Source organism: Arvicanthis niloticus, chromosome 15 (assembly GCF_011762505.2).
Source record: "Arvicanthis niloticus isolate mArvNil1 chromosome 15, mArvNil1.pat.X, whole genome shotgun sequence".
NCBI classification, from domain to species: domain Eukaryota; kingdom Metazoa; phylum Chordata; class Mammalia; order Rodentia; family Muridae; genus Arvicanthis; species Arvicanthis niloticus.
In genome coordinates this window covers 10,199,207-10,211,547 of record NC_047672.1, presented here as the reverse complement: position 1 = coordinate 10,211,547, position 12,341 = coordinate 10,199,207, and the positions used below count along the sequence as shown (strand labels likewise).

Here is a 12,341-nt window from a genome sequence, read left to right as displayed (position 1 = left end):
AGGAGTATGTGGAAGGATTTGGAGAAAGGAAGGGGAAAGGGGAAATAATGTAATTGTATTATAATCCCAAAACAAATTAAAAAATAACAAAACCAAAAAATAGCACCTGCTGTGCTTCATAGCTTATGCATGCCAAAACCTTCATTTCTTACTCTAGTTTTTTTTTTTTTTTTTCTCCCCCAAACCATTTTCAAAGAGAAAGCACAGAAGGTCCCATTTCTCAGGACAGTGCAGAGAACCTGTGCAGGTGAGAAGCATTAGCAAGAAATCTCTGGAAAGTTTCTCATCTAAGCTTTTACACCAGTTTATTGGGCCTGGCACCATTTGGCTACACATGGTGGCCTAACATGCATCTCAGACCTTTGGAAGCTTGGGGAGTCCCGTTGTAGACACACTGCAGTGCACAGAGGCAGCACCCTACTCCTGTCGCAGACACACTGCAGTGCACGCAGAGGCGGCACCCCAGTCCTGTCGCAGACACACTGCAGTGCACGCAGAGGCGGCACCCCAGTCCTGTCGCAGACACACTGCAGTGCACGCAGAGGCGGCACCCCACTCCTGTCGCAGAGACACTGCAGTGCACAGAGGCAGCACCCCAGTCCTGTCGCAGACACACTGTAGTCCACAGAGGCAGCACCCCACTCCTGTCGCAGACACACTGCAGTGCACGCAGAGGCGGCACCCCAGTCCTGTCGCAGACACACTGCAGTGCACAGAGGCAGCACCCCAGTCCTGTCGCAGAGACACTGCAGTGCACAGAGGCAGCACCCCAGTCCTGTCGCAGACACACTGTAGTCCACAGAGGCAGCACCCCACTCCTGTCGCAGACACACTGCAGTGCACAGAGGCAGCACCCCAGTCCTGTCACAGACACACTGCAGTCCACAGAGGCAGCACCCCACTCCTGTCACAGACACACTGCAGTGCATGCAGAGTCTGCACCCCACTCCTGCTGTTGTCTTTTGCTTTCATTTGGATCCCAACCCATTCTGGGACCATTAATCTAATCACACTACAAACCCTGAAGTGCCTTCTCATTGTATGGCTGCCCAGAGACTGACTGAAAAACCTGTTTTCACCCAACGTCCCTGGAAGAAGCCCACTGCAGCCCATTTGCAAATATGTGCATCAATAAATCAAAAGTGGCAGTGGAGGGGCTGGCGTTGTGAGAAGGGAAATGAGGAGGTGGGACCTACCCAACCTTCCTATTTCCCAGACAGTCCCTTGTTACAAATACACAGCTTTATCTGAAACAGTCTTGGGGTAGGTAGGGCTCCTCCAGCTGCCTTGTTAGGTCATTCTCTGGACCAATGCATCCTCGACTCCTTATTTCCAAAGCCTGGCAGGAATGTTTCCATCCCTCTTGTCACTCTCCACTGAGCCAAGGGATGGAAACTGGCTCTCCTGGGTGTTTACAGGGTTCCTCTTCGATTGTCACTTACCCAGGTAGAACACATGCCATCTTTCATTTGTCTTCATTAGCCAGCCCCCAAATTCCTTTCCACTTGCTCCTCAGTGCTTCCACCATGATAGCTTATCCTGGAGCTGGAAGTCTTGGGATGCACAGCCTTCCAGATGCAGCTGACAAAACACCTGGGACTCATGGATTTTCAGGTCGCAGCCATGTTTCCAATAGAGCTTCCTGTGTCTCCATCTGGTGCTCTGCAAATACAGCCTTGTCTGTTCACTCTTAGAGGCATCACAGAATAAGATCCAGATTGACACCAGCCTGTGGGGGGTGTGGGGACCTCAGACACCAGCCTGTGGGGGTGTGGGGACCTCAGACACCAGCCTGTGGGGGTGTGGGGACCTCAGACACCAGCCTGTGGGGGTGTAGAGAGCTCAGCTTTCTTGTACATAGTTCTGAGGTTTCCAGTTAACACAATCTTTTCTGTAAACAAAAGCTTTTTGAAATAAAAACACATAAAATAAAAAACTAAAATAAAAAATAAAAAATAAAAAAATAAAAAACTCTCACTCATCTGAGTTCTGCTCCTAAACAATACAGGTTTAGTTAAAACATTGTTTCCATCAGCAAAAGGTGGAAAAGAGGCAGAATGTCTTATTGGGAAATTGTACATAAATAAACGATTTACACATTAGGAAACTCGTACACTGAGACCAAGCTTTAGCTATATGAACAAAAAGAAACATATATGCACACACACACACACACACACACACACACACACACACCCTGCCTATGAAACAATGCCCAGAGATACTGAGTATGATACCATACAGGAAGCTCAGAGAGGAGTCATGGTTATAAGAGAACTTGCCTTAAAACAAAACAAGAAAAACAAAGAAAAATAACATTGAAATTCAAAAAAGCAAACTGTGGAATCATATATCAATATGTAGTTATGTTGTATATATTACATATGTTATTATTTATAATATATAATAATAAGAAGTCTGTAGACTTTTATTGTAACTATTCACAGAACAAATGTTATAAAGATTCACATGATTACATCTATTAATGGCACATTTTTTCTGAGGTGGGAGACTTTAAAAGTGACACATTTTTAGAGTATTACATTTCCTGTCTTCAACAGTAAGGGTGCATTACTTCTGAGTTTAGTGAGCTCTCAGTACAAGTGTTAGTTTTGCCATTCCCTTCATCTAGAAGTCTGGTGTCTTTCACACATGCTAAGAGCCTTACTGTCCCCCAGGCTGCTTTACGTATTGAAGAGCTTTTTCTGGGATTATCCCAGAATTTGATTTCCCCAAAGACCATGATGGCTGTGCCATCTTCAATGTCCAGGTCCTCAGCAGGTACGCCTTCCTCAAGGTCACTTTCAAGTTTCACTTGGACCCTTTGGCCCCAGTAACCTGTTTCCTTCTCTCCTCCCTTTTCCTCCCCTCCTCCCCTCCCCTCAACATCACCTCCAAGTTTTACTTGTCCATTTAGTCCCCTGAACCCACTCCTTCTCTCCTCCCCCTTCCCTCCTCTCCCCTCTCTTCTCCTCTCTCCTCTCCTGTCTCCTCCCTCCTTCCCTTTCCCCCTCCCTCCTCTATTCCCCATTCTTATTCAGAATATTTTTCACATTCTTTATAGATGATTCTATTTGACCCTATTACCTGATTTTTAAGGTTTGGATCATTTTCTAAGCATATATATTTCCACTTTTATCCCATTTAAGTGAGAAGAGATAGCTGCTTCCCAGCCTGTCTGGGATGATTGATTCATGCTTATGTCACAGAGCTTTTACAAGCTAGGCCCTGGTAGCAGTCACGGCTCTGGGCTCTGCGCTGTCCTTCTGTCACCCCTCCTTCTTCCCTCCAGCACCAGTGCTGTTTGTGTTAAGTAAGAGCTGTTTCTGTTGGTTTTGTTATAACAGCTTCTTTCTGGGGTGATGCCTTATTTAGGCAGTGCATTAAAAACAAACAAACAAACAAACAAAACATCCACAAAAACCCAAGCACACCTACAAACGTATTTCCCATGTCCTTTTCCTTTTTAGACAAGCAATATGAGTTATAAGATAGAGGTAAGCAATCAGAGAAAAAGTAGGATTAGTCATTCAATACCAGGTATAATGGTGTTTTGTTGTTTCTGGGAATAGGGATTTGTTTGTTTGTTTGTTTGTTTGTTCACTCCTGGGGTGATGGCCCAGTCAACAAGCAAACAGATCTGAGCTTGATACGTAGAACTATCATCTTTAAAAAGCCAAGCAAGGTAACTTACCGTCCCAGCTCTGGGAAGCAGTCCCTGACGCTTGCCGTCCCGCTAGCCTTACCTATCTGGTTAGCTCCAGACCAGTGAGAAACTGTCTCAAAAACAAGGTAGATAATACCAAAGGAGCAGCACTCAAAGGTGACCTCTGTCTCCACAGTACATGTATACACATACATCCACACACATAAACATGCATGTACTATGTACATGCACACACACATACACACAGAAACAAAAACTCATACACAGTAGAATACTAGACCAAGAGGTGGTAAAATTATGTCTATAATACTGGTAATTGGAATTTAAGGCAGAAAAATTGCTGTGAGTTCTGATAGGCAGTCTACAGACTACAATGATATCTAAAAAGGAGAGAAAGATTCTCTCCTTCATAAGAAACTGATCGCTTTGTAATTTTATTAGTAACAATGTGGCAGGAATGTTTTCCCGGCTTACAGAGAATGATAGCATCAAGCACAGAGTTTACTTTGTAGTCAAGGAAAGCATCTCAGTTTTGTTTGTTCTCATAGTTTGCCCCAGGTCCATTCTCTCCTTTTTATTTTTCAGGATCTTTGTCTGTGTTAGCGTGTTCTTGGTGTGTGTTTTCCTGGGGGTGGAGAGCATGCTTGTGCCATGGAAGTCAGAGGAACCTTTGGTCTACTCTCACTTTCTACCTTGTTTGCCATGAGATCTCTTGTCTGATCCTTCATAAGCCAGGCTTGTTGGCATCTGGGACTCTCCTGTCTCGGGCGCCTGTCTTGCTACCACATCCAGCTTTATGTGGGTTCTAGAACTCTGAACTCTAAACCTCACACCCCTTTATTCACTGAGCCCTTTCCCTGGCCCCTTCACTTTTTTTTCCCTGACCTTTTCTTTGTGTGCCTCAGTCTTGTCTTTGGCTATACTGATCTGAAGCAGATCTGTTTTCTCTTTACAGACCAATCTTTTAATACCCATAAAAAGATTTTCATACATGTTACCATAGTGCTTTATGCTGGGGCTCATTCTCACTCTCTTTTGATGGGCTGAAGAACTGAGTCCCAGAAAGATTAGCTAACCTGCTCGAGGTCTCACAGTGAAGGGCAGAGTGGGCTGTTGAATCTCGCCAGTCTCACCCAGAGGCTTTGCCCTGGACCTCAGGCATGGGGAACACACAGAACCAGGACTGTTCCACCATGATTCAGTGGAAAGTTTTGCACTATCTTTGTCCTTTCAAGCTTCACAAAAATCAAAGTATAAATCTGTTATATGAAAGTATCATTTTCTTAATTTCAATATATGTAAGTTGGAAGGGCCTGCCTGGCAAGAATGAATGATAAATCTAGGTCCTGAAAACCAATGCTCACTTCTGCTTCTAACTTGTTTTAGTCTTTTTTTTTTCTTATTTAGTTTTTATTCATAATCATAAACTTAACTTTGCAATCCAGCTAGACTTGAAGGGGAATGAGGAAATATGGAACCCAAAGACTTTAGTGAGAGCAGAGATTACAGGGCATTGCGAGCAGATGGGGTGGGAGCGCTCTCCTGAGCTACAGAAAGAATGGTTTGATGGGTAAAACGTCCTCAAGTCAAAAGAAATTAGAGTTGTCCACAGTCTTCATCTTGCTGGTCTTGCCATTCCTGGACCCAAAATGCTCCATGGCTTCCATGTTCATGCCTTCTTTCACCTTCCCAAAGACCACATGCTTGCCGTCGAGCCATTCAGTCTTGACAGTGCAGATAAAAAAAACTGGGAACCGTTTGTGTTTGGTCCAGCATTTGCCATGGACAACATGTCAGGACCTGTATGCTTCAGGATGAAGTTCTCATCCTCAAATTTCTCTCTGTAAATGGACTTGCTACCAGTGCCGTTATAGGCGTGTGAAGTCACCACCCTGGCACATGAATCCTGGAATAATTCTGTGAAAGAAGGAACCCTTATATCCAAATCCTTTCTCTCCAGTGCTCAGAGCACTGAAGTTTTCTGCTGTCTTTGGAACTTTGTCTGCAAACAGCTTGAAGCAGACGTGGCCCAAGGGCTCGTCATCGGCAGTGATGTCGAAGAACATGGTGGGGTTGCCCATGGCTGCAGCAAGCGGCAAAAAGCGATAGCGGCGTCTGCAAAGCTAACTTGTTTTAATCTTGAGAAAGCCATTTAATACTTCTGCGTGTCCTTTCACCCATTTGTCAAGTAATGAAGGAAAACTAAATGACCTTGAAGGCCTCCTCCAAGCTTTAAAGGGAAAGTAGGCCTAAGGATGTAGCCACGTTGGTGAAGTGCATATTATTTAGCATATAGGAGGCCACGGGTTTGATCCCCGACCCCGCAGGAACCTAGTGTAGTAGAGAATATCTGTAATCCCAGTGGTAGCAGGAGGATCCAGAGTTCCAGGTCATGTTCGACTATATAACAGCTTTGTGAGATTCCTGAGAACTTATCTGGAAAAGAAAGAGAAAAAGAAGAAAGTGTCAGCTGGTTTAAGAGTGAACGCCATCACTGAGGAGTGAAGTAGATCATAGAAACGTATTGCGTGCAGTCCGTGCAAATAGCTCTCTAGTTAATGAGGTGGTGTTGGAGACAACTAAGGATTTGTTATGACATATTAAAATTATTATGTGCTCTGTCCCCTGACTAAGGCCTCTGAGCGCTGTACTGCAAGTGGTTTGCGGAACGTGTCTTGAAGGCCAGGTAATTACAGTCGTTCCACTGAAGCATGACAAATGGCCTCTCCATTTGAATTCTTTTATATGAAAGAAGAAACTTCCATGACAACAGCCCTGGAACTTAATTACAGGCTCCAGGTCTGAGAAAATGGAGACAGTCAATGGCGGCTCTGAAGAGAGAGAAGACAATAGCTGTGAGCCACCTGGGAAGAATCCGGACAGGGTGACATCACAGTGACACAGTAATAGCAGCCCAGTGCATTGGGGGACTTTATGCAGAGCACAGTTCTCTCTCGGGATCGTCACGTCGTCACTATCTTACTGAATCCCCATCAAACGCTAGGATTTGATGGAGGCAAAAAAAGATCCCTCTGCTTCACACCACTCAGAAGTGCTTGTCAGAAGAAGGCCTTGCACCCCGAGAGATCATTTATAATTTTTTTTGAAATACTGTCTCACTGTATATAGCTCTGGCTGGCCTAGAACTCACTCTGCAGATCTGGTCAGCCCGGAACTTGTAGTTACCCTCGGCTGCCTCTGCCTCCTGAGTGCTGAGATTATAAGCATACATCACCTCTCCTGGCCTCATCAATGTATTCATTTATTTAACACGTTTTTTATTTTAGGTGTTGGGCTCACCAGAAGCTCACCAGTTTGTCTCTGGCACGTTCCTGAAGGCCTGGTATAAGCCAGGCACCTTCCTAAGGGCTGGTGATGCCAAGTGAGACAATGTTCCTGCTTTAATGGAGTTTGACAAACAGTGGGGTGAGACCCAGTCATAAAGACGTAATCAATAAACAATCTCTATGGTAATAGAAGCTATGAAGAAAATCAAGCTGTGTGATATGAGAGGGACTGGGTTAAGGGCAAGTCCCGTAGGAGGTGACATTTGGGCTGAGCCCTACATGATGGGACAAATGAGCCATGCCAAGACCCATTAGTGAGCGTTTTATGTCGATAGTCCACAGAGCAAAGGCGCAGACTCAGAAAGGCGTTATTTGTTCTAAGAACACAGAGGCTGGTGTTGCAGGATGAGACGTGGGATTGGGAAGTGTGTGCAGTGGACTCAGAGGAGGCAGGCTCCACACAGCAGGACCCTGCAGGCCGCAGTGAGGGTTGTTCTACACAGGGGAAGATGTTGGCGGGTTTTAGCCAGGGGCTGGTGAGATCCTCAGTTTCTTTGGGAAACTGTTCATCTCTGAGCTGCTTTGACATCAGAAAGCAAGTGCAAAGGAAAAATGTTTACGGAGCAAGTCGGGCAGCCCGAGGGAAGGTTAACGGGGAGGCTGCGCCCGGTGAAACACCATACTAAGTTGTTCTCAGGACAGGCCTGACAGGGATAGTGGGGTTGTCTCATATAAACTGACATGAGAACATCTGAGCAGATCTAAGCCAAGCCCAGGACTGTATCCACACTAGGAAGCTACTTCCTCTGCCTCCGAACCTCCCTTCCATCTACAGAAAGTATCGTTTAGGTACTGAACAATCTTGACCACATCTAGCCTGGAGGTTGTACTTACCTCATAGAGTAATCTCTCTTGAAATGGTAAAGTGTTACAGGTAGGTAGTTTTTCTCCCTACCTATAGTGTCTGAGGTAGTGTCTCGGGGATTTAATTTCTATATAACATATGTGTCTGTACGTGTTCCTATGTATGTGTGAATGCTCAAATATGTGCATACACTCGCCTGTATTGTTTTTATTTATCTTTGAAAAATATTTTTGGAGATGACATCCACATTTGGGGATATAGGACCTGTCTTTTCTGGTGAAGACGTATGGGATGAATGGTTTAAGAATTTTATTGTAAACTTAGCAAGTTGCTTTATTTGACTTAAAATGTATTTTATAAACATTTGTGCTAATATTTAACATTGCTCTGTGGTACAAATGGGGTGGAATGAACCAGCTATTTAGGTTAATAGCTTATTATTATGAGATACTGTTCTCTTACTTGGTATTAAAAGTTAATGCCAGTGGGCTGGGCAGGTAGCTCAGAGGTTTAGAGCACTGGTTACTTTTGCAGAGGTCCTGGGTTCAATTCCCAGCATGCATATGTTGGCTCACAATTATTAATAACAGGGGGTTAGACACCCTTTTCTGATATCTGTAGGTATGGGAAATAGGTGATGTACATACATCCATGTAGGCAACACATTCATACACATAAAATAAATAAATATGAAACACATTTTTAAAGAGTCAATGCCAGCATTTGTTTGTCTGGTCACAAGACAAACTGCAGTGCACCGTACTCTCCTGTTCCCCAGTTTCTAATGTGTACACAACGACCTTTGAGCCCCGAGAGGTGATGGGACAAAGGAAAAAGATATTCACTGTAAAAGATAAATTAATTTAAGCTAAACCAGCATAGGTGACCAGGATTTGGAGGAAGAGTTTGTCCCTTTGGAGTCAGTATTGATCAATTAATAGCACAGTTTTTTTCTTAGGGTGAAAAGCTTTCTCAGATGGTATTCCTTCCAAAATTATGAAAATCCTAACAGGACAGAAGCCTAAGGGCAAGGACGGGAAGGGGCAGCTACATTTGGGAGTGGGGCTCACCCAGCAGGGCTTGTTTATCTAAAGGTGCTAAATTAGAGAGCTCAAGCTTCCTTCTGAGCCACAAGTAACCTGGGACAAACTCTCCTCCCCAACTGTCTAGGCTGGCACGGACAGGTTCACAGCTGTGAGCCCACAAGATGCTAACTGTAAGGGAGAAGGCTCTGCCATCCACAGGGACCAGAAGCCATGCTTCCCCTTGCCGGCTTCTGAGGGTGAAGAGGAACGACTTCATCCTCTATGTGACTGTGACTCTCTCACCTGACACTTGCCACCGCTGGGCGGCTCTGGGAATATTCCAAGTTGCATGCTAGAGTTAATTCAAGGAACTGACACCATCCCAGTAGAGCCAGCAGTGTCCCCGCTGTCAGGCCCAGGGCCTTGGGGGTGTGGTGGCTTTGGTGGCACAACTTTCCATATCTAATATCATATGCTTGTCACTTTGCATCCTGCCCTCAAGTCTTAGTAGGTGGACTAAGATCTGGCTGGAAGCTGTGAGATAAGTTATGTGTTTATTATGCCAAGTTGACTAAATACATTTGAAGGGATCACTAGAGAGTACAATCAAGTTAATTACTTAATTTTTTTTTTTCTTCACTGGACTCTGAAGACTGTTAAACGGTTTATTCTGTCATGGAAGTGATCTGAAGAGAGACGGTGGATGTGTCCACAAGTGGTCCGTGCACGTTCCGCCTCTATGCCTGAAACTATTCTTTTCTTGAGTGGAGAGGCCCCTGGGGCTGGATGTGAGTCCAGCTGACAAGCTGTCCCTCCCCTAGGGAAGACATGGGCTGGCAGGTTGACACGTAGTCTGATGTGATCTCTCTCTCTCTCTTTCTTCATCCTAGATGCTGAGGAATACCAACCTCCAATATGGAAATCCTACTGTGAGTACCAACACTGCAAAACTCTCTACAAGTCTTTAATGGCCTGCCTTCTTGAAAGGCCCTTGCTGGGGGTGTAGCACACCTGAGTGGTCTCTTAAGCAGCACCCCATGCCCAATCCCAAATCTTCTCTTCACTGGGGAGAGGGTTAGCTGTCAGTCTCTGTCAGAGAGGGTTAACTCTGCACTTGTTCCCCTGACCCAAGCCTTCAACAACCACTGACCCTTGTGACCCATTTTAGGAATGTTCCAGAAGAGAGGAGGTCTTCTAACGTTCACTCAGGGGCATATTTTCAGTGTGTGTGTGTGTGTGTGTGTGTGTGTGTGTGTGTGTGTGTGTGTGTGCATTTAGTCACCAAGGGCAAATGTATTGACTTCTATGAATTATGCTCTTTGCTCGTCACCCCAGGGCTGTAATAGCATTTGACATGAACTGCTGAAAAATGAACACACGGTGTTCACTATGGGTGACTTTTGAGAAGCATAGATCATGTCCGAGCGTCAGCCACCCAGCAGCTCCTGTCAGGAAGGCGGGTAATGGCTATTATCTCCAACTCTCTTTCTCTCTCCCTGGCATCATGTGTCTGGCCCAGAATTCTCTGTTAAAAGAAGAAAGGACTGTAGCATCATGGCTGAGGCAGGTCCTTCTCCAGGCTCACTGCTAGGTAGCAATCGTAAGTTAAGAATCACTGTTGATGCTGTCTTGCTGCTGCTGCCCACAGAGGACCAGCCTGGGCTTTGAGCTGCTGATGCTCAGGCTCCCCACACACCCCTGATGGATAGGCACCACTGCTGTCTCTGCTTCCTTTATGAGGAAACCACAGCTTATCAAGGGCAGAGGCTTCTCCAAAAGGGATGGATGGCATTCAGACATAAGGTCAGGTGTCCAGAGGCAAACCAGTGCTTAGCCTGCAGGTACTCAAGACTCCTTTTCTACTTGTTTAAAAATGGTAAACTGAGCACGGTGGCATATATCTGTAATCTCAGCACCCTGGAGGTAGAGGCAGGTGGACTTCTTTGAGTTTGAGGCCAGTCTTGTTTACACAGTGACTTCCAGAACAGCCAGGTCTGCATGATGAGACCCTGTTTCAAAAATTGAAGTCTCAGGTTTTCCATGTATGTGTCTGTTTGCTTATTACTGTAGTCATTTGTCACATAATGGCACATCCACCAAAAATGGACTGGACCTGTGACATTATATACCATCAGCATGGCCATGTGTGTGCTAGACTGCACCATCTAGGTTTATATAAATATACTCTGATGTTTGTACAAGCACACATTGCCTAACAAACATTTCTCAATATGTATTCCCATCATAAATCGATTAGAGAGTGTATTACGTTAGACATATACATATGCATATATTTGTTCTAATAATATAGAGGCCCACAAACTGGCTATTAAGGGACCGAGGAAATGCCTCTGCCAGCATACTGCTTGCTTCACAAGCCTAAGAACTTCAATTCAGAAACCCGGTACCTAGGTAAAGCACTGTTTCACATGGCTCTAACCTTAGCACCAGGGTGGAGACTGGGGGATTCCTAGGACCTGCTGGCCAGCCAGTCTAGCCTAATCAGTGAACTCCAGGTTCACTTAAGAAACTGTCAAAAAAAAAGTTGTAGAATGATCAAGGAAGAAACTTTATATTGACATCTGGACTCTGTACATATGCATCCATATGTACACACACACACACACACACACACACACACACACACCCCACATACACATAAGCCCTGTATTAATCTGATAGTAAGAATTTTCCATAACACACCAAACAGCCCCTGCCTCGTAGCACAGTATACCTCCCCTTCCTGACGTGTGCTTTCTGTCACCTTGTAAGACACATGCCTCTCATGTTTAAAAAATTTAAAAACATGCGGGCTACCGAGGCCTTTGTCGCTTGCTTCTGTCTAATGGATTTCATTGTCCCTGACACTCTCCAACTTAGTTCTCCTCACAGATAGATAGCCCTCGTCTCTCTGTGCGGGCACGTGCAGGACCACCTCGTTCTTTATTCCATGAGTCTGTTCTCCCATCTGTGAAGCTCGGGGCTGTGTGCGTCTCTAAGGACCCTTTCCAATCTAGGACTCTACTTTCCCATCTTCGATTTTAAAAGACAGTTCTAATGACTTAGTAATTGGATGTTTTTGTTTGTTTGTCTCCTAATGGAGTGTGAAGTACCCTGACAGTAAATCAACAAACTATCCCTGGGAAGAGATGTCGGGTGCGCCTTGCCTTCCTGGGCATTGCACACTGCCGTGCGTACATTAACAGCCCAATAAATATTTGTTGAGCAAATGCCACTACTGGGAGCTTAGCTGAAATACAAGCCATTGGCTCAAATTCCTCTCCTCTTTTTCTAAATGACCTTGGGCCACCTAATTTATTTCTTAAAAGCACTTTTATCTCCTAAGGAAGCTAGGGAGAGCGTTGCCAACTCCATGTCCACAATATCAATTTTACCATAGTCTATTAAGTTGAAATTTTACATTTAGATCTAAGATCGTAAAACCTTACTTGCAGAAGGAGATAGTTTGAGCTTTTTAATACAAACTTAGTGGTCTA

General features: G+C 44.8%; 1 protein-coding gene and 1 pseudogene across 2 annotated transcripts in view; one reads left to right on the top strand and one right to left on the bottom strand.

Moving 5' to 3' along the window:
* Chn2 (chimerin 2) overlaps window positions 1–12,341 on the top strand; it is a 267,201-nt gene that overhangs the window by 126,746 nt on the left and 128,114 nt on the right. For both annotated transcript variants that reach the window (XM_034519345.2, XM_076913323.1), the window contains exon 2: window positions 9,735–9,773. In XM_034519345.2, coding sequence (XP_034375236.1) covers window positions 9,735–9,773 — 39 coding nt within the window. The remainder of the gene's footprint in view (window positions 1–9,734; window positions 9,774–12,341) is intronic.
* On the bottom strand, window positions 5,254–5,785 carry LOC117720920 (peptidyl-prolyl cis-trans isomerase A pseudogene; annotated as a pseudogene).